General features: G+C 44.2%; 1 protein-coding gene across 1 annotated transcript in view; it reads right to left on the reverse strand.

The window, feature by feature from the left end:
- VPS4B (vacuolar protein sorting 4 homolog B) overlaps nt 1–21,507 on the reverse strand; it is a 91,293-nt gene that overhangs the window by 54,340 nt on the left and 15,446 nt on the right. Inside the window, exons 2-3 of the mRNA XM_029590308.1 lie at nt 12,821–12,932; nt 3,848–4,004 (exon numbers count right to left, since the gene is read on the reverse strand). Coding sequence (XP_029446168.1) covers nt 3,848–4,004; nt 12,821–12,932 — 269 coding nt within the window. The remainder of the gene's footprint in view (nt 1–3,847; nt 4,005–12,820; nt 12,933–21,507) is intronic.

The raw sequence follows: 21,507 nt of genomic DNA on the forward strand, positions 1-21,507 counted from the left end.
CTTCAGTATTCTCTTCGAAAAGCCATTATGGATATATCTTTGCTTAAATAACTTGATTAAAACTTGAACTGGTTTAACTAATTTCCAAACTAGAGACCGCCAGTGCACTCAATCAATTAACGCCGACACTGGATAAACTGTGGGTGTCTTGAACTAGGAGTAGGCTGTGGCTTAGCAAATCGAGACTAAGCAAATATGGGTATCTGAGGTTCTCCTTTTCTGGGGCAGCCATGGGCGGGATGCTGAGTCCATCTGTCTACACTAAGGAAAACAAAATTATCAGGTAAGTAATTTCTCCATTTCCTAGCGTGTAGCTAGATGGACTCAGGACCAATGGGATGTACAAAAGCTACTCCGGGACAGGGCGGGAGGCTGCTCATGGACCACTTAGTACTGCCCTTGCGAAGGCTGTGTCTTCTCGGGCTTGAACATCCAGGCGGTAGAACCTGGAGAAGGTGCATATGGGGGACCACGTTGCCGCCCGACAGATCTCGGCGGGTGACAATAGCTTGGTTTCTGCCCAAGAAACTGCCTGGGCCCTTGTAGAATGAGCCTTAACCTGTAGTGGTAAGGGCTTCCCTGCCTCTATGCAGGCTGTCTAGATTACTTCCTTGATCCAGCAGGCTATGGTTGCCCGCGAGGCCGCTTCTCCTTGTTTCTTCCTGCTGTGAAGGATGAACAAGCGGTCCGTTTTGCACACCGGTTCTGAACTAGGAGTCTGCCGACATTTAGGTGGCGAAGAAGGTGTGAATCTTCTGAGTCCTTATGCTCATCCGGAGATGGTAGTGTGATGGTTTGATTTAAGTGAAACTGGGAAACCACTTTCAGTAGAAAGGTGGGGACGGTGCGCAGCTGTATGGTTCCAGATGTGAACATAAGGAACGGTTCCAGACAGGATAATGCCTGTAGTTTGGAGATGCGACGAGTTGAACATATTGCCACCAGGAACACTGTCTTCAACGTTACAAGGCGTAGTGACCGACCGTGTGTTGGTCTGAAGGAATCCCCAGCTAGGAAGTCTAATACTAGATTGAGATTCCATAGAGGCACCAGCCACTTCAGGGGTGGTCCCATACCTTCTGGCTGCCACTACCGAGGCTATGCCTCTGGCTGAGGTACGCGCCAGATCTGCGCTTGCATCCGTCAGGAATGCTGCTGCAGGTTCCATCGTCTCACCGGTATACGTTCTGGAGGTATTTGCCTCTCTTGAGAGGAGCAAGCAGGAACGTGCCACCAGTGCACAGCAGGAGGCAATCTGCAGTATCATTGCTGTTGCGTCGAAGGTCTGCTTAAGGATGGATTCCAGTTGTCTATCCCCTCCCTCAACGGGAATTGTTGTTCGCTTAGAAATGGCATAGATCATGGTGTCCACTTTCAGGAAATGCAGACGTTCCTTGATTGCTGGTTCTAGAGGGTATTGAGCTTCCAAGGTCCAACCTCTTTTGAATCTGGCCTCCGGGGCATCCCATTCCAGGTCGATGAGTTCCTGGATGGCTTCCATCATTGGGATGTAGCATGAAGCTTTACAAAGGGACACCAGGATGGGGTTCTTTGGTTCCACCATCGGGTCTGTTCCTGGAATACCCAGAGTCTTCAAAGTCTGGGAAACAAGGGCTGGTAGTTCATCCTTATGGAAGAAGCGAAGAATGGTTCGGTATGGTTCCAGGCCTGGAGGAATTTCTCCTTCTTCCATGGAGTTGCCATCTTCATCTGAGGTGTCTAGGTCCCTGTCAGGGAAAATTCCTGGTTAGGTAAGGCAAGTCCCGAGGCATCCGAGCAGGGCCGGGAGGATCTTGTGCTTCCGGCAGGGGTTGAGCCCGGGGCGCAGCTGGGGCTGATTGCGCCTGAACGAAGGCTTGTAGCCCTTGGAAAAATTCCAACCAGGGGGTGGTCCCTGGGTCCATGTTAACCCTAGGGGAAGTCTGTAGGAGCCCCTGAGGGGCCCTCTTGTGGAGAGGCTCTCAGAGATGCATAGATCCAGGGAACTATCTCTATAGTAGTTCCGGATCCATCCCCAGACAGTGAGGGACCAGGCTTTGGTTCCCCCTGGGCTTTCTCGCAATGCTGGCACAGGCAGGACTCCAGTTCAGGCTGCGCACAGAATTCCTTCTGGCCTTCTTAGGTGCCGGTGCCATTTCTTCTAGCTTCAATGCACGTGTGTAATTGTAAAGTAGCTGCGCATGTAGATATGAGCGCAGCCCAGTTGTGCGCGTGTCTGTACTGGACGTGCACAAGTTAGGCGCGTCGGTTGCCCGGCCTGCCCCATGCATCCTGCCGGTCGAGAAGGGAAGATGGCTCTGACGCCTCCAGCTCGTAAGATGGCGCCTCTGAGGGTCTCTACGTGGACCCCTGTACCGGATCGGGGCCTAGCCCAACCAGGGCTGCTCAACCCAATCGGTGCTCCCTTTTACCTTGCCGGAAAAGAAATCGAATCTGTACAGCAATCCGAGACTCGGAAAGCAGAGACCTAAATTTAAAGTTTTCTGCTTACCGATCGAGTGCCGGGACGGTCTCCAGCTGTGGGAGGAGAGGGCTTTACCTTCACCGCCGCGTTAGTTTGTGCACCCGCTGTCTTTCAGCCACTCTGGGACTAAGTCCACGCCGGGAACTGGCTACCGGACCAAGGCACACCTCTGAGGGATATTGGAGATCAGCCTCAGAAGTTCGACCAGGGGAGGGACCCTTAGGTATCACCACAGGAGAGCGGGGCTCGATCTTCTTTAAGGTAAATTTTCTTTTTTCTTTGCTGTAATTCTTAACACTATTCTAGTGTGTGGGATAGTGCTCGCATCTGCTAGGAGATGGAGAGATACTGAAGAGCTGAGGTTACTGCAGGGGTATATCTAGAGTGACATCAGCTTTGAAATCTGACTCAGTCTCCCAGCTGCTAGCAGAAGAGCACTATACCCATTGGTCTTGAGTCCATCTGGCTACACGCTAGGAAAGTAGACATTTCTCCATACAAAAATGATTGTATATGGTTATTTTTCCCTAAGTAACTACTCAAAAGAAATTCATACTCTGTGTCTTGTCTATGCAGTTTCTTTGAACACAGCAAATACTAATGCTCAGCCCATACTGAATTCAAACTTAGACTCTCACTAAATTTAATTTAGCAGTAAAAGTGGCTTCTCTGCAATTTCCTCACATCCCTGGGGCACAATCAAGTTTGGTTCTGAGTCCTATGTCCCTTTCTAGATCAGATTAGTCCACATTGGCTGAGAAGTCACAAAATGAAACATACAAAAATTTTAGGAGTATTATATCTCAGGCTTAATACCAATTATACAGTCCACAGACTTGGTAGCAGCCCTGATGCTCATTTCACTTGGCACTTCCTCTTTAGAGCAGGGAGAAATGCATACTGGTGCCATGACTAGATCTGTGGTTTGTAAGTTTGAATTATTTAAAATATTTTTCCACTACCCCTCCAGCAGCTAGTGCCACCACAAAAGATATCCAGCAGTACACCCATGGGGAAGCCTCTCAGCATAGCTGGCTTTAGAGCTAGCCACTCTTTAACTACCCATTGGCAAGATGGGCAATTTTCTTTGAAAGCTACTGCAAAAATAAAGCTCAATGCGATATGCAGAACAGAAAGGCAAATACTGGGTGCCCTGCTGATGGGGAGCAATCTGAAAATTAAGCTACCTCAAAACTGCAATTTCCAGTCTCAATTAGTGATGTACCATTTTGTGTGTGGGGGAAGCTGGGGTGACGCCAGCAGCATCTTCAGGCACGGAGCAGTGAATGAGGCATTGCTGCTTTATCAGGGAGAATGCAACTGGAAAGGGAAAGCACACAGTACAGAAGAATGTGGCAGAGTAACTAAGCGTGGCATACACACCCTTTATCGTCAGCAGGGCTGTGCTGTCCCTCTTTCACTGGTTTTGATGGAGCCTTTTCCTTTTTCTTCAGATATTCTTTCAGTTTCTCTGCCCGGTCTAGGTACTCTGTGCACTTTGCTCTGATACTCTGCTTTGATTTTTCACCCTGTGCCTCATCTTAAAAGAAAGACAGACCCCCAAAACCATGAACATGTACTCTGTTCCAGGTGGAGAGTCAAAAAGTTTAATGATACATGCAACGTTTAAACGACTGTGTTCTTTGAATTCTGAAATGTATTATCCCAAGCAGCACAACTTGTATGTGTAATTGTTAAACACCATACATGGTTTATGACAAATCTTGATATGGTTCAATCCAGGAAAGCAATCACCAGACTGTTAAGAGAATGGAAAGTCTATCAATTGCCATCTCACAAAGAAATCCATCTCTATAGAAACATCCCAAGATTATTAAAAAATGATTATAAATAATTCAAGGTAGAATGGAATGTTCATATACAGGCTTAGTTAACACCTATATTTTTCGGTGTTTATCTTCACTCCTCAGTTTAATCATTAGTTTTAAGTATTCAAATTGTTTTTGTTTCTAAATGCAAATAAAATTCAGCAATACTTAAATTGCTAGGCTGATCTTAAATTGTCCAGGCCTCGATAAAGCCAGCATTTGCATTTCAATCATCTCTTCTACACCTTCTGCATCCAATATAGATATATGTCTGATGGAAATATCGATCTATGTCAGGTGCAGAAGAGATGATTGAGATGCAAATGCTGGTTTTACTGAGGACTGGACAATTCCACCTTGAATTACTTAGAATAATCATTGTTTTTAATAATCTGGGGGCATTTCTATGAATTTCTGTGTGTCAGTCTAGAAAGAAACCCTGGATAGCTTAAGACAGGGGTGTTCAAACCAGCCCTTGGGGGCCCCCCCTAGCCAGTCAGGTTTTCAGGATCTCTCTAATGAGTATGCATGAAATTTGCATGCGTTACCTTCCATACATATACAAATATTTCTCATGTATATTCATTAGGGCAGGGAGGGGGGGGGGGGGGGGGGAGGGAGCCCGAAGTCCAATTTGAGCACCCTAGCCTTAACAGTTCTTGCATTAGCCCTTAATGATTCAGCCCAAACCAAGGTTTATTCCCTTACTTTTCTGCTCTGCTATGGAAATTCACAACAATATTGATATGTATTTCTCTAAAGTTTGCAAAATCATAGCTTCTTACCATTAGCCCTAACACTTTATAGAAAACTAAAGTAAATCAAGTCTCATGGGCCCCATGTCGAATATCATCTATAATTTCAACATGCACAGACGTTTACAGTCAAGATACTCAGCATGGGCAGAGGTTAACTCCAATGGTAGACAAATTGAAAACGGTTCAGAACCATTTTCAGTCTACATCAAGGATAGCAACAGGATCAGCTGCAAGCGCAGAAGAGAAAACCTAGCCAGACAAGGCAGATATCATGGAGACCAGCATAGATTCAAAACGGCCCACTCAACACGTAATTTAAAGGTAACCAATTTTAGAGAGAATGATTTCATTAGCAATGTAGCTAAAATTCTACTAGTAAAGGGCAACTTTTAAATTTGAAGCTGGTGAATAAGATTATTGTTTCAGTGAGCCAACATACCGCTAGGCAGCACTTCAGTACCAAGAATAGCTGCCAGCGAGCACAGCATTAAGGAATAACCATGCTAGTCATTACAGAAATACTTAAGATTATAATTGGTATTTCCCCAAAGATTAATCAGCATTATTTGGACCCAACCAAATAAGACAGCTTTGACTCAGCTATTTACTTCAGATTCCTTGATGGTGTTAGCAAGGAATTATTTCCTCTAGTGATTAAAACCCTCCCCAAAACAGATTTGTTAAAATCTAAATTAGACTGATTTAAATAGATATTTTAAAACTGCAGTGAAATTTTCAATTAACTGTTTGAAACACTCTACACTTAATAAAAAACATGATAGGGCACAAAGATAATTTATTCACACCAAGGAGAATTAATGGGATAAATCCATCAAAAAAAAAAAAAGCCTTTACATTTTTAGATTTGTATTTTTTCTTCTATATAAAGAATCAGAAGAACAAATTGCCTCTTCTGAGGATAAAACTGTATAAATATGAGCTGAAAAAAAAAAAACAAACTCAGGAAAAAACTAGCTTCTCTGTGCCCACCATTTTAGGGAGCTGAACAATTCTTTGGTCACTGGAATTTTGTGACCAAGTGGCTGAGGGTGTTAATTCCAACAGTTTTAAAATGTCAATGGTTGTTTCTCATTTCGAGTCGTGCTAAGGGAATGATGTGCACTGTCGATGCCATATGCCTCAATCTCATATATGCTCAAGCAGTTATCCATTTGCTTGTGAATATTGACTGTGCTATGCTCTGTATCTCGGTTGCTCTCTGGACTAGAAGGAAGGTCTTTCCCTTGATCATATCTATGAATGCCAATTGATTTGGGATCAAGCTGCATTTTGTGAAGTTATTAATTCTTGATATTACATTGAGTTTATGAGCAGACTTACATCTGTTACAGAGTTTTTGTAGGATGCGCTTGATATTAGCCAGTTGTCCAGGTACGGAAAGACTAGCAAAGTCTGTTTCTTCAGGTGAGCTCCTGCTACTACTGCTAGAAATTCTGTGAATACTCTTAAGTACTGCAGCTAGTCTGACTGGTAGTACCCTGTATTAAGATTCACCCTAGAGGATCAGCCTTATGTAATCCCTGTGTTTGTTGTTGATTGGGATGAAAGCAAAAACATTTCAGATCCAAGGATAATCGTTCTCCCCTTTGAAGGACTGGAAGGATTGCACCTGAGCTCATCGTGAAGGTTTCTTTTTTTTTTTTTTCAGATAGACATTTAAATCTCAGATTTAATATTGGAGATCTTTTTTTTTCATAATTGGGAAGTAACTTGAGTAAATTCCCTTTCCTTTTTGGTTTGGTGGAACAGATAGAATTGCTTTTGAGTGAAGTGATTTTAACTCTAGCTTGAGTACTTCCAGTTTGCTTGAACAATTTTAACAGATTTCTAGGGTGGTAAACTTTCAAAGATTAGGAAGTATTCTTGGGTTATGATTTTCAAAATCCATTTGTCTGAGGTGATTTGACTTCTGAGGTGTTTTGAAAAGTGTGAGCCTTCCTCCTACTTCTACAGTCGGAAATTATTTTGTCTGATGTTCATTTGTGGGTCAAATTCCAGAGGCTGTTGGGTCTACCTTTGCTGCTATTTACCTTAACTGCTTTGTCTGGCAGGTTGCTGTAATATGATTGGACATTTTTTTGTAACAGTGATATGGATTACATTCTCTTCACTGGAAACAGAAGTATGGTTTTTTTTGTGTTCTTGTCTACACCTTCTTTGGGTGGATTTATCCATTTGTGAGGAAGAATGTGACAAAGAACCAAAGCTCTGCAATTAATTGCTTCCACAGTTTCTTCAACTTTCTTTCTGAATAAGCTGTCTACTGCATATACTGTGTCAGCCAACTTTGTGTGCATACCTTGAGTCCAGAAGCCTATAGCCATGCTAGTCTTCTCGCTGCTATTGCTGATACTGATATTCTGGATGTAGTATTGAATGAATCAAATGAAATGAGTCACATGCTTTGCATAATCTTCAGTTTCTGTCATTTCCTCATAGAAAAGTCAAATCATTCTTCAGTCATTTTTTGGCATGACCTTTTAGTTTTTGTAGGCTATTGTACAGATATTGGCTCATCTGCAATTGATGTGCTCCAATCCTTGGCTGTAATGTGGTCCCTTGGAATTCCCTTCTCCTTACTAAAGTCAGCACTCTAGGATCTTTTCCTAGGTGTGTTGGAATAGATCAATCTTTTTAGCCCTTTTCATTGCTAATTCAATGATTAAAGAATCATGAGGAAGCTGGACTTTGTGACCAGGGCACTTGAATTCTAATTTAACTAATTAAATTCTATATTTAACATCTATGCTCTTTAATAAAACAGTCAATTGCCATTCATTTGTATAAAAGCTGTCAGATAATGCTGGTAAAAATAAAACTAATTCTTAGTTGAAGGAAGCTCTTCTGGCTCCAGTATTGGTGGTGATGCTAAACTACTTTTTGAAGTAGCCTCGTCACTCAATGCCATTGTTGTGTTTTGAAGTCTTCTTGCTTCAGTACTTCAAAGCAGTTTCTTCAGAATCCACAATGCTGAATTTCCTGCATCGTGGATTCTGAGCCATTATATTTTGTGCCACAGTGCGCACATGTCATCTAGATACCATGGTGGAATCTCGATGCTTTGGTGCTGAAGATTCTTGCAATATTTTCTTCGCATTTGTGTGTACAATATTCTTGAGGATATATCAGTAAATTGATATTGTCTATATTTATCGTGACGCTTTGTTCTACCTCAGTTGAGTTTAGCAGCTCATATTTGAGTCTGAGGTCTGGGAACGCCAGCTTGTACATGGGGACATGTGCCACAGGTGCTACAACTGGTACTGTCATGGTCTTTTCTGAGGCATATGGAGAGAACACCATGTAGCAGCCCTGCAGATGTCAGCAAGAGGTACAGAATGAAGATGTGCTACCAACGTTGCCATCGCTCTAATAGAGTGCACTTTAAAGCGTCTCTGGAGCGGAAGGCCTGCTTGCTGGTAGCAGAAAGAAATACAGTCCACCAGCCAGGAGGACAGGGTCTGCTTGCCCACTGGGATTCACAATTAAGATTTATCAAAGGAGACAAACAGCTGGGTGGACTTCCTATGGTCTGCAGTGCGTTCCAAATAAAAGGCTAGCACACGCTTGCAATCCAAGGAATGCAGAGCCTGCTCACCTGGATGTGAGTGGGGTCTGGGAACGAAAGTAGGTAGGATAATGGATTGATTTAAATGAAATTCAGAGACTACTTTTAGTAAAACTTTCAGATGAGTGCGAGGCACCATACGATCATGAGAAATTTTGCATAAGGTGGGTATGTCACTACACCTGTAGCTCACTGACCCTGTGAGCGGATGTTATAGCAAGAGGAAAGCACTTTCCAAGTGAGATAACGTAGCTCACAGGAGTGCAGAGGCTCAAGCAGAGGTTTCATCAGCTGTACTAAAACCACATTGAGGTCCCAAACTCAGGGCTGGAGGACGCAGTGGGAGTTTTAGGTGTAGCAGACCCCTCATAAAGCGAGCCACCAAGGGTTGTGTTGAGATGGAGACATCTCCTATACCTTTATGGAAAGCAGCTACCGCACCGACATGAACTCTAATGGAGGAAGTTTGGAGACCAGACTCAGAGATGCCATAGGTGGTCTAAGAACTTCGTAGTGGGGCACATAAAGGCATCTATTTCCTCTGATGTGCACCATAAGAAAAACATTTTCCATTTGGAATGGTAAGGTTTCCTTGTAGAAAATTTCCATGTGAAGCTACCAGGATGTGGGATACCGGGTCCGAGAGATTGAGTGGCTGTAATATTAACCTTTCAACATCCAGGCCTGCACCTAGGCGAATTTGTGGATGAACAGAGAGGTTGAAGAATGGGAAACCACACTTGGCGCGGCCAGTAAGGGGCTATAAGGATCATGTATCCCTTGTCTCAATGTAGCTTCACGAGAGTCTTGCTTATGTGTGGAAGTGGGGGATAGGCATACAGGAGACCCGTTGTCCATGAGAGGGCAAAGGCGTCTCTTGATGGTCTTCTGTGACTGCGATGTAGTGAGCAGAAGTTCTCTACTTTGCGGTTGTGAATCGATGCAAAGAGGTCTATACTCGGATACCCCCACTTTTGGAATATGTTCTGCCACAGTGGGACTCAGGGACCACTCGTGGGGATGAAATGTGCGACTGAGTTTATCCGCTAGTACATTGTCCACGCACGCCAGGTAGGTCGCTCTCAGTAGTATGGAATGAGAGCTGACACCCAGATTTGTGCTACTTCCTGACACAGCAGTTAAGAGCCGGTTCCTCCTTGCTTGTTGATATACCACATCGCTACCTGGTTGTCTATTTGGATTAGGACTGTCTTGTTGAATAGGCAATCCTTGAAGGCTAGAAGGGCATATCTGATTGCTCTGAGCTCCAGAAAATTTATCTGATGTGACTCTGCTGCAGAACAGGTTCCCTGTGTTAACAGGTTGTTTATATGTGCTCCGCAACTTAGAGTGGAAGCATCTGTTAGAATTATCAGAGGATCTGGAGCTTGGAAAGGTAGTCCTTTGAGCAGGTTGGACTCTTGTATCCACCAAGCCAGCGAGAGATGAAGCCGCCTGGTGACATGGACAATGTTGGACATTGGATGGTGGGCCTGAGACCACTGGGTCTTTAAGGTCCACTGTGTTACCCCTCATGGCAAGACGAGCCTTCGGTGTAACATGGACAGAGGACGCCTTATGTCCCAACAAAATGAGAATATGACAAACAGACGTGGTTCGACGAGTCTGCATAGTGTGTGCAATTGTGGTCCCAGTGAAGAAAAGCTTTTGCTTGGATAGAGTAGAGATCCACTCCGATGAAGGAGCTGAGACGGAGACAGATTGGACTTTTGATAATTGACTAGAAATCAAGGACAGTAGTAGTCGCAAAATGAGATGGAGGGATTGAAGAACTGCCTCCGCAGACTGGGCACCAGTCGTCTAGGTAAGGATAGATGTGTTTACCCAGTCACCTTAAGTACGCTGCTACTACTGCCAGGCATTTCATGAAGATATGAGGTGCCGATGCAAGACCGAACGGTAGCACTCTGTACTGGAAGTGCCAATTTCTGACGAGGAAATTGCTATGTGCATGTACGTGTCTTTTAGATCTAGAGAGCAAAGCCATTCTCCCTGTTGGAGTAGAGGGAGTAGAGAGCATAAGGTTACCATCCTGAACATTTCCTTTCGTAGATGCTTGTTCAGGGCACGAAGATCTAATATTGGGCGAATGCCTCCCGACTTTTTTGGTATTAGGAAATATCGGGAGTAGAAAGCCTTTCCCCTTTGTAGAGGGGGAACTCATTCTATAGCATTGGCTTGAAGGAGGGATCTTATTTCCTCCTCTAGAAGTGGAGAATAGTCTCTGAAACTCCATCAGAATGGAAGAATGCATAGGGTCAACACCTTGCTCTGCACACCAATTCTCAAAAAAAACTCTCCAGACCTCCACATATGCCAAGTAGGTGGAAGACGTTCTAGCCTGCAACAGAATAGAAATGACATCCTCAGATTATCCCTTCTTCCTTCAGCATTTCTTCTCAAAAGCCAAGCTGCAAGACAGAAGCAAGCCGTCTGATCTGAAAAATATGGGACCTTGATGCAGAAGCTTTGGCAGATGAGCAACACTCAATGGACCGTCCACCGCTAGTTTGATCAGATCTGCAAACCAAGGCCTCCAAGGCCACTCCAGAGCCACCAGAATTATGTCCCCTGGATAAACCTCCTCATACCTCAAAATCCTGCCCACCAGCGGTCACAGCAGAAACACATACAGCAGAATGTCCTGTGGCCAAGAAAGAACAAAGGCATCGACCCGCCTTCCGCTTCATGCTCTCTTCTGCAACTGGAGCAGATTGGCATTTCGCCGAGTCGCCATTAAATCCATGCGGGGTCTGCCCCATCTGCAATGGATGAGGCTCAGTGCTGTCTCAGACAGCTCCAATTCTCTAGGAGCCAGCTGTTGCCAGCTGAGAATCCGCATGCACATTAACGGCTTCTCAACATAGCTGGAAGCGACATCAATGCCAGATGCTGTTCTGCCTAGCAGATCAGCTCCTGAGCCAACACCTGACTCTTGGTACCACCCTGCCGGTTGATATAAGCCACCATCAATGCATTGTCTGACAAGAGCCTGACTGGATGGCCGCGCAAGAGAGGAAGAACCGCACGCACCAACCGCACTGCTCTAGTCTCCAAGCAATTGATGGACTATGTCGCTTCCTCCATCGACCACTGGCCCTACACCGACTGAGCTTGGCAGGCAGCTCCTCAACCGAAGAGACTAGCATAGCAATGTCCACTCCGGAACATCCAAGTCTGGCTCCACCAGCTTTTTGCCTCGGCAACAAAGGACCGAGCACACTAAGGGTCCCTAACCCCTTGCTCCTCCACCTTAAAACCAGGAAGGCAGGCCCCACTAAGACCTACCAACCTCCTGGGATGAAATTTCAACCTATTATTTTTTTAAAGTAGGTTCAGACTTCAGGTTTCCATCTCTACCATATGCTGGAGACAGAGAAATACTGAGGGTCTGCAGGTGGCTCACTAGGCTATATGGCAGTGTCAGCGAAACTGTCTCCCTCTGCTAGAAGGGAGGCAAAACCCATGAGTCTGGACTGATCTGAGTACATACAGGGAAGTTAAGCTTTCATAAAAAAACTACATGGACTATTTGCAAGGGATCCTCTCAACGTTTTCCAATAAAAACAGCTCTTAGGGTAGATGATTATTAAACTTGAGCTTTAAATTAAAAAAAAAAAAAAGTCATTTCATACTGATAACCAATAATCATCTTGTTCACGAGCTTGCTAAATGCAAGAAGCATTTATGGCTTTGTCAGCAGGCTCGTGGGAGTGGGGGAGTTAGTGCCACTACCTGTTGCCCTCTGCCACCAGGGGGACAAGCTGCAGTAGCCAAGGGCAGCCTCTGCCAGGCTGCAGAAGAAAAAGGCAGAATTGGGCCACTGCAGTAAGTGAGGTTACATGGAGAAGGGAAAATAAGAGGCAGGCTAGAAGGAAGGGAAGCAGGGAAGCAAAACAAAATATAAAAGCAAAAAATAACCAAAACAGAGCAGCTAGGAACAATTTTTCCTCCTTTGGGTCCTCAAATATTGGCTAGTGTCCAAGCTATCTAAATATATTTTTCCACTGTGGCACTGCAGGGGATCAGAGGGAGAGGACATGGGAGAGTTCAATGTGAATAAAGCTTGAGCAGATACTAGCAAGTTTGAAATGGAACTCTTAACAGTGATTTGATAAACATTATGCAATTTAAGAGATTAAAGAATAATGTGGCTCACATTTAACAACATGAAGAAAGTACTGCACTGCATGCTGGTACAGGAGGAGGGCTTCTTCATAATTTCCTGCTTTATCTTCTTGCGCTGCCTTGCTAGCCAAGTCTATTGCTTTCTGCAGGAGACAAACAAAAAGACAACCTTTATTTAAAAACCATGTGATCAGAACGAGAGGCAGACAGTAAAGATGACCTGCACTGCAAGACCAAGTCAAAAAATACCACACAACTTTCAACAGTCACTGTCCAGAGATAGAAACATTATGGACTAAATGATAAATCAGGAGAGGGTAAGGGCAGAGGAAAGGAAGAAAGAGCTAGCAGGCACCTCAGAGTAGCAGAGTTGGATCCAGCAGACTACCAGTGCCCAGAAACCAACTGAGCTGAGACTGGCAGGTTGGCGATTGTCTAATACCATGTAGCAATATTAAAAAAGACCTAGGTGCCCAGATGTTCAGGCAGCAACCTCATCAGTTTTGGTAACTATAGATTATTCCAGTTTTGTGGTAAGACATTGTAGTGATTTAGGTGTTGTTCAAGCGTCCTATACTTAATCCATTGACAAATCTATTTTGCAGATTTCTGTACTAAAGGAGGAAACTTTATCCTGAAATGTTCACTTTATTTCCTCCATGTCACCTCCCCTTGTTTCTGGGTAAGGGAATAAAGGGTGGGCTGTTTGCTTACTTCAGTCCCCCAACCCTGTTCCTACCACTGTCTTCCATATGTCCCAAAGATGCTCAAATTGCCACAATATTAAACTTCACCACTTCTGTAGGTTATTCCTGGCATCTAACACTCTTTTCCTGTTGACTATATCTGTACTTGTGTATCCAAGCATACCATTGGTTTTTCCTGTTGCTATTAAATTGACTTATTCCTGGAGGAATTCTGTGCATAAAAAAAAAATTTTAATTCTGCAAAATTCTGCACACTTTATATAGGTCAGAACCCCACAATATACACAGTCTAATTAATTTAAAATGCAACACAGAAAACAATTACTTAAAAATAGAGTTTTAAATATTTTGAGCAGAATTTTCCTAGAAGTTCACTGTAAGAGTGTCTCTTCCCTCTCTCCCTACTCCCCTGGCCAGTCTCCTCTCACTTTGTCTTCTTAGGTCCCAACTCCTCCACCTGCCACTATTTCTCCCCTCCCCCCTCTAGGCTCAACCCCTTCCACTCTATCTCCACTCCCAGAGTTTGACCCCTCTCTCGGTACTGCCCCTCACACAGGCTCCCCTCTGTCCCCCTCTCTTTTTCACACACACAGGCTCCCTCTCTCTAGTGCACATACAAACCCTCTCTCTCGCACCCCCCCCCCCCCATAAAGACTCCCGTCCGCTTTTATACACACACCTCTCCTCATACAGGTTCCCTCTCTGGCACACCCCCCCTTGCACACACACACTCACAGAGGCTCTCTCTCATACATACACCCTTACACAGGCTACCTATGTCTCTCTCTCACCCCCCCTCCCCGCACACTGGCTCCCTCTCTTGCCCACCCCTCCACTCCCAGAGGATCTCTCTCTCAAACACACATTTCTTCACAGGCTCCCTCTCACAAACAAGCACCCTCACATACACACACAATCCTTTTTTCACACACCACTCTCAATCTCACATATATGCACATTCCTTCACAATCTCCTCACATAGGCTCCCTCACCCACGCTCTCTCCCATCCCCCAGGTTCGCAACCTTACACAGACTCGCTCTTACCAGGGCCTGCTCCATCTTTGCTGCGAGCGGGACAGACTCAGCTCACGGCATGCCAGGGCCTATTTTTTCACCGTGAGCAGGCCAGGCTCCGCTCACCATATGCCCAGGCCTGCCAAATGCTGCACCGAATCTGCACAGGAGGGGAATTCTGCGCTCCACAGTAGCACAGAATTCCCACTGGACTAACTGACTGGCTATTTTAAGATAATCTGAGTTGATTGCTCCAGGGTTTTCCTTCAACAATTTAATTCTTACCTGTCTAAACATAGAAACAAACATAGAAATGACGTCAGAAGAAGACCAAACGGCCCATCCAGTCTGCCCAGGAAGCTTCGCACTTTTTTTTCTCATACTTACCTGTTACTCTTGGCTCTTAGTAACCCTTTGGTTCTATTTCCCTTCCACCCCCACCATTAATGCAAAGAGCAGTGTTGTAGCTGCATCTAAGTGAAAATATCTAGCTTAATTAGTTAGGGGTAGTAACCGCCGCAATAAGCAACTAAGAACATAAGAATATGGCATACTGGGTCAGACCAAGGGTCCATCAAGCCCAGCATCCTGCTTCCAACAGTGGCCAATCCAGGCCAAAAGAACCTGGCAAGTACCCAAAAACTAAATCTATTCCATGTTACCACTGCTAATGGCAGTGTCTATTCTCTAAGTGAACTTAATAGCAGGTAATGGACTTCTCCTCCAAGAACTTATCCAATCCTTTTTTAAACACAGCTATACTAACTGCACTAACCACATCCTCTGGCAACAAATTCCAGAGTTTAATTGTGCATTGAGTAAAAAAGAACTCTCTCAGACTAGTTTTAAATGTGCCCCATGCTAACTTCATGGAGTGCCCCCTAGTCTTTCTATTATCCGAAAGAATAAATAACCGATTCACATCTACCCGTTCTAGACCTCTCATGATTTTAAACACCTCTATCATATCCCCCCTCAGTCGTCTCTTCTCAAAGCTGAAAAGTCCTAACCTCTTTAGTCTTTCCTCATAGGGGAGTTGTTCCATTCCCCTTATTTTGGTAGCCCTTCTCTGTACCTTCTCCATCGCAATTATATCTTTTTTGAGATGCGGCGACCAGAATTGTACACAGTATTCAAGGTGCGGTCTCACCATGGAGCGATACAGAGGCATATTGACATTTTCCGTTTTATTCACCATTCCCTTTCTAATAATTCCCAACATTCTGTTTGCTTTTTTGACTGTCGCAGCACACTGAACCGACGATTTCAATGTGTTATCCACTATGACACCTAGATCTTTCTTGGGTTGTAGCACCTAATATGGAACCCAACATTGTGTAATTATAGCATGGGTTATTTTTCCCTATATGCATCACCTTGCACTTATCCACATTAAATTTCATCTGCCATTTGGATGCCCAATTTTCCAGTCTCACAAGGTCTTCCTGCAATTTATCACAATCTGCTTGTGATTTAACTACTCTGAACAATTTTGTGTCATCTACAAATTTGATTACCGTATTTTTCGGACTATAAGGCACACCGGATTATAAGGCGCATTATCAATGAGCGCCTGCTAAGGCGTCCAGGTTCATATATAAGCCGCACCGGATTATAAGGCGCAGCAGTGGCGTAGCGAGGGGTGGGCGGCCGCCAAGAAAAAAAATTGCGTTTAAACGCGCTGATGCTCCTCCTCCTTCCTGTCTGTGCGTCCCCGGAAGTAAACGTTGCCGGAGCCGCGTGGGCAGGAAGGAGGGGAAGCATCAGCGTGTGCAGACGTGGAGCAGCACTTGCGTTTACGGACCGCTGCGAATCTCAAGTCGCAGCGGCCCGAGAAGAAGAAGAGGCCCGGTAGCAGGGCCACTGCAGAGCCCATCCTGCGGCGACCCGCGAAGAGGAGGCCTAGAGGTGAGTGAGAGCCTGTGCTTGAGCAAGACAGCATGTGACAGTGAGAGCCAGTGTGTGTGTGTGTGTGAGAGAGAGAGAAATGCATGTGAGAATGAGAACCTGTGTGTTTGAGGGAAGAAGATGGAGAGAAAAGAAACAGAAAAAACCACAATATAAAAGGAGTGGCAGCAGAAAAATTCATATATAAGGCGCACTTCCGATTTCTGAGAAAATCGTAGGTTTTTATGTGCGCCTTATAGTCCGAAAAATACGGTACCTCACTCGTATTTCTTTCCAGATCATTTATAAATATATTGAAAAGTAAGGGTCCCAATACAGATCCCTGAGGCACTCCACTGTCCACTCCCTTCCACTGAGAAAATTGTCCATTTAATCCTACTCTGTTTCCTGTCTTTTAGCCAGTTTGCAATCCATGAAAGGACATCGCCACCTATCCCATGACTTTTTACTTTTCCTAGAAGCCTCTCATGAGGAACTTTGTCAAATGCCTTCTGAAAATCCAAGCTACACCTATGCTTATTTGTTTACACAGACTATGTGATTCAGTCCTTGTTGGTTGCTGTCTGTATATAGATCCACTTTTCTTCATTCCTCTTGCCATTGACGCAGAGAGCTATGCTGGAAATGCACGAAGTATCAGACTTCCTCCCCTGCCGTTGAAGAGCGAGCTATGCTGGTTATGCATTGAAAGTGAAGTATCAGGCCTATTTGGTTTGGGGTAGTAACCGCCGTAACAAGCAAGCTATTCCCTGCTTTTTGTGAATGCAAATCTTTTTTCACATTTCCTCTTGCCATTGAAGCTTGGAGCAATGTTGGAGTCGCATTAATCGTGTGTATGTGTATTGAATAAGGGTATTATCTCCAGGTAGTAGCCGTTATTCCCGCGAGCCATCCACTCTTCATTCACGTCCTCTAGCCTTTATGGATCCACAGTGTTTATCCCACGCCCATTGAAGTCCTTCACAGTTCTGGTCTTCACCACTTCCTCCGGAAGGGCATTCCAGGCATCTACCACCCTCTCCATGAAGAAATACTTCCTGATATTAGTTCCGAGTCTTCCTCCCTGGTGCTTCAGATCGTGACCCCTGGTTCTGCTGATTTTTTTCCCGGACGGAAAAGGTTTGTTGTTGTCTTTGGATCATTAAAACCTTTCAAGTATCTGAAAGTCTGTATCATATCACCTCTGCTCCTCCTTTCCTCCAGGGTGTACATATTTAGATTCTTCAATCTCTCTTCATAAGTCATTCGATGAAGACTCTCCACCTTTTTTGTCGCCCTTCTCTGGACCGCCTCCATCTTGTCTGTCTCTTTGGAGATACGGTCTCCAGAACTGAACACAGTACTCCAGGTGAGGCCTTACCAAGGACCTGTACAAGGAGATAATCAATCACTTCCCTTTTCTTACTTGATATTCCTCTCTCTATGCAGCCCAGCATTCTTCTGGCTTTAGCTATCGCCTTGTCACATTGTTTCGCCGACTTCAGATCATTAGACACTATCACCCCAAGGTCTCTCTCTTGCCCCGTGCACATCAGCCCTTCTCCCCCCATCAAATACAGTTCACTCGGATTTCCATACCCCATATGCATGACTCTGCACTTCTTGGCATTGAATCTCAGCTGCCATATCTTTGACCACTCTTCCAGCTTCCTTAGATCCAGTCTCATTCTTGCCACTCCTTCCGGCGGGCGTGTCCACTCTGTTGCAGATCTTAGTGTCATCCGCAAAAAGACAAACCTTACCTTCTATCCCTTCCGCAATGTCGCTCACAAAGATATTGAACAGGACTGGTCCCAACACTGACCCCTGTAGCACTCCGCTCAACACCGCTCTCTTCAGAGTAAGTTCCATTTACCATCACACATTGTCTTCTGTCCGTCAACCAGTTTGCAATCCAGGCCACCACCTTGGCACTCACTCCTAAGCTTATTTTATTCACCAGTCTCCTGTGTGGGACCGTATCAAAAGCCTTGCTGAAGTCCAAGTAGATGACAGAGTGATCTTCCTTGATCCATTTCCTTGGTTACCCAGTCAAAAAGTCAATCAGATTTGTCTGACAGGATCTTCCCCTGGTGAATTCATGCTGCCTCTGGTCCAGCAATTCTTCCGACTGTAGATAGTTCACTATTCCTTCTTTTAACAGTGTAACCAGAAGGGTTTTGCATCTACACATAATTTTACAACTTTTTAGCAGATTTCTATGCTGCTTATGCCAAGTGGCTACCAAAACATACATAATGAAATTAAATACATAAAATAAAACAAGAGGTTAATCACATCACAGAATATACAGCAGAATTAAAGTCCCTGAAAACCACCATAATAGAAAACCAATCTAAACAAATGTGTTAACATGCTTTTGAAAAACGTTATGGAAAGAATCAAGATTCAGTTCCTGCGGCAACATGCACCAAACATTTGCAACTTCAGGAGCAAAAGCTCGTTCCCTCGTTTCAGCAAGACTATCTTGAATCCTTGTCAGAATGTCTAATACACCCCCCTCTGCTAGGATCTCAAAGCATATCCTAAACCTTCCCCTCCTGAGTTTTTTCCAAGTCTCCTTTCATTTTTTTTTTTACTCTTTTCTTACTCTTTTCTGGCATGTCTGACAGAGGTTTTGAATCATTTGCAAATAAGCATATTTTCTTCTTCAAGTTCTTCTAAACTGTCATTAATAAAGACAAGGTTAGATTTTTATTTAAAGGTAACTTGGGAACCAGCCAAAATTGTTAGCAGCCAAAGAGGAAAAAGAAAAAAGCCTTTTTAAAAAACTTTTCTGGTTTTCTTTTAACCAATTCTTTTCATGTTAATTTTCTGATGATATTTTTTCACTCTCCTTCACCACCCAACTTTTTTCCTCTCTTGTTCCTGCTCCTCCCAGACCTGGCTGCTCTGCCTGATGAGTGTTGAGTTTTAGGTACTGGATGCCTAGGCTTTTTCTAGGCCCGAATAAAGATATTGCGTGAAGCCCTGGGGTACCCCCATTGATCACTTTGCCTTCAAAGTGGACTCCACCAACCACTAACTGCATTCTATTATTCAACCAATTCCTCACCTGATCATCAATTTTCTGGCCTACTTCCAATTTCATTCAGCTTCTTTACCAGTTTTCTATGCAGAACATTACCAAAAGTACCTGAATATAACCTGTTTTGAAGTGGCTAAAAGGTGGAATATAAAATCAATGTGTCTGCTGTACCTTCTTGATCCAACATGTCATCTCATTAAATGATTTTACTCAGGTTTGTCTGATAAATCTTCCCTTTGTGAAACCATGTTGTCGGATGTCCTGTAATCTACTTATTTAAAGATGCTGCACTCTCATTAGTATTGATTCCAGAGTTTTCTCCACTACTCGATTTGGACCAATAGATCTGTAGTAACCTGCCTTCTTCCTGCTCCCATCTGTATAGAGGACTACATCTGCTCTCCTCCAGTCCTTTGCAACCTTCCCTATCTTCAAGAACAAACTGAACAGTCATGAGGGGTGCTGTGAGCACACTGAACTCTTTCACTGTCCTGGTGCATACACCATTGGGTTCCATGGCCTTATCCACTCATTTGTGTTTGTAGTTCAGGTACCACCACCTCTGTAAATGGGTTTGTAATCATTTCACGTTTACGAATGCAATTTCTCGCCTTAGATCTGTCATCATTCTATTGTTTTGTAAATACTGAGCAAAAGAATCAATTTAAGTAGCTTCTCCCTTCTTCTGGTCCTCCTCTTGATAAAATTCAACTTTCTTCCTGTATTACATATTTTTTGCTTTGTTTTTATGTCAGCTTCTTATATACCTATAGGTGCTTTTAGCCTCTCCCCTTTTATTAGGCAATTCTGTCCTGTTTAGGCCTTCGTGTCTAATTGTCCTTCTTGCTTTTTTTTTTTTTTTTTATAATTCTGCCTATCCTCCTTTGATTGCAGCTATATCCAAGTCTGCCTTTGCCATGTTGGCCTCCAAATCTGATTTTATCTAGACTGAGCACTTGCACACATGACTTTCCAAGATGACACCTTCCTCTCTCTCCTTTTGTTCTGTTTTCCCACTAACTGGGTACTCTTCCTTTTGTTCGTTTCTCATGTTTATTGCCTGAATTTCTTTGGGACTTTATCCCTTCAGAGCTAATCTTGTTCCCCTACCTTTGCTTGTAGGGGAGAGCAACTTGTGCTTCCCCTCTTGCTTGTTTTAAGTCCTGCCTAGACCAACATTTAAACAAATCTTTAAGTATAGTACCCTGCTTGAAAGATGTGAGCCATCCCTTCTGCATAGCTCTTTATCCTCCCAGGTACATTCACAATAGGAAAATTGGTTCTTACCTGATAGTTTTCATTCCTGTAGTACCACAGATCAGTCCAGACTCCTGGGTTTTGCTCCCCTTCCAGCAGATGGAAACAGAGAAAGTTTCACTGACACTGCCATATAACCTAGTGTACTACCTGCAGCCCCTCTACATTGATCTGTACCCAAGCCAATATGGCAACAATGCCAATACCAACATAATATTCCCCTGAGCGAGCAGTGGGAAAGTGGATAATTTAGAGCAGATAAACTTGTCCACATCAAAAACGTGCAGGACTAACAAAACCTGTGCCATTCTTCAGAATAATTACCATAACAGATTGAGTGGACTCTCCAAACTTTCACCCCAACTGGGTGGGACTCTGGACTGATCTGTGGTACTACAGGAACAGAAATTTTGGTTCTTACCTGCTAATTTTCTTTCCCTGTACGTACCCAGATCGGTCCAGACTCCTGGGATGTACCAAAGCTTCCCTAAATGGGGTGGGACCGGGAGAGTCCCGCTCGAAGTACACGCTCACCAAAAGTCATAGCCTCAGGGGCCTGGACACCCAAATGATAATGCCTGGCGAAAGTGTGCAAAGACTTCAAGTAGCTGCCCTACAAATCTCTTGTGGCAAAAACCTTGCTGACATTCGGCTAAGGAGGCCGCCTAGGAACAGGCAGAATGAGCCCTTAACCCATCCGAGATGGGACAACCCTGACAGAGGTATGCGGAGCTTATGGCTTCCTTTAACCACCATGCAATCATGGCTTTTGATGCCTTATGACCTTTTTTGCACCACTCCAT

This window comes from Rhinatrema bivittatum, chromosome 2 (assembly GCF_901001135.1).
Source record: "Rhinatrema bivittatum chromosome 2, aRhiBiv1.1, whole genome shotgun sequence".
Classification (NCBI taxonomy): Eukaryota; Metazoa; Chordata; class Amphibia; order Gymnophiona; family Rhinatrematidae; genus Rhinatrema; species Rhinatrema bivittatum.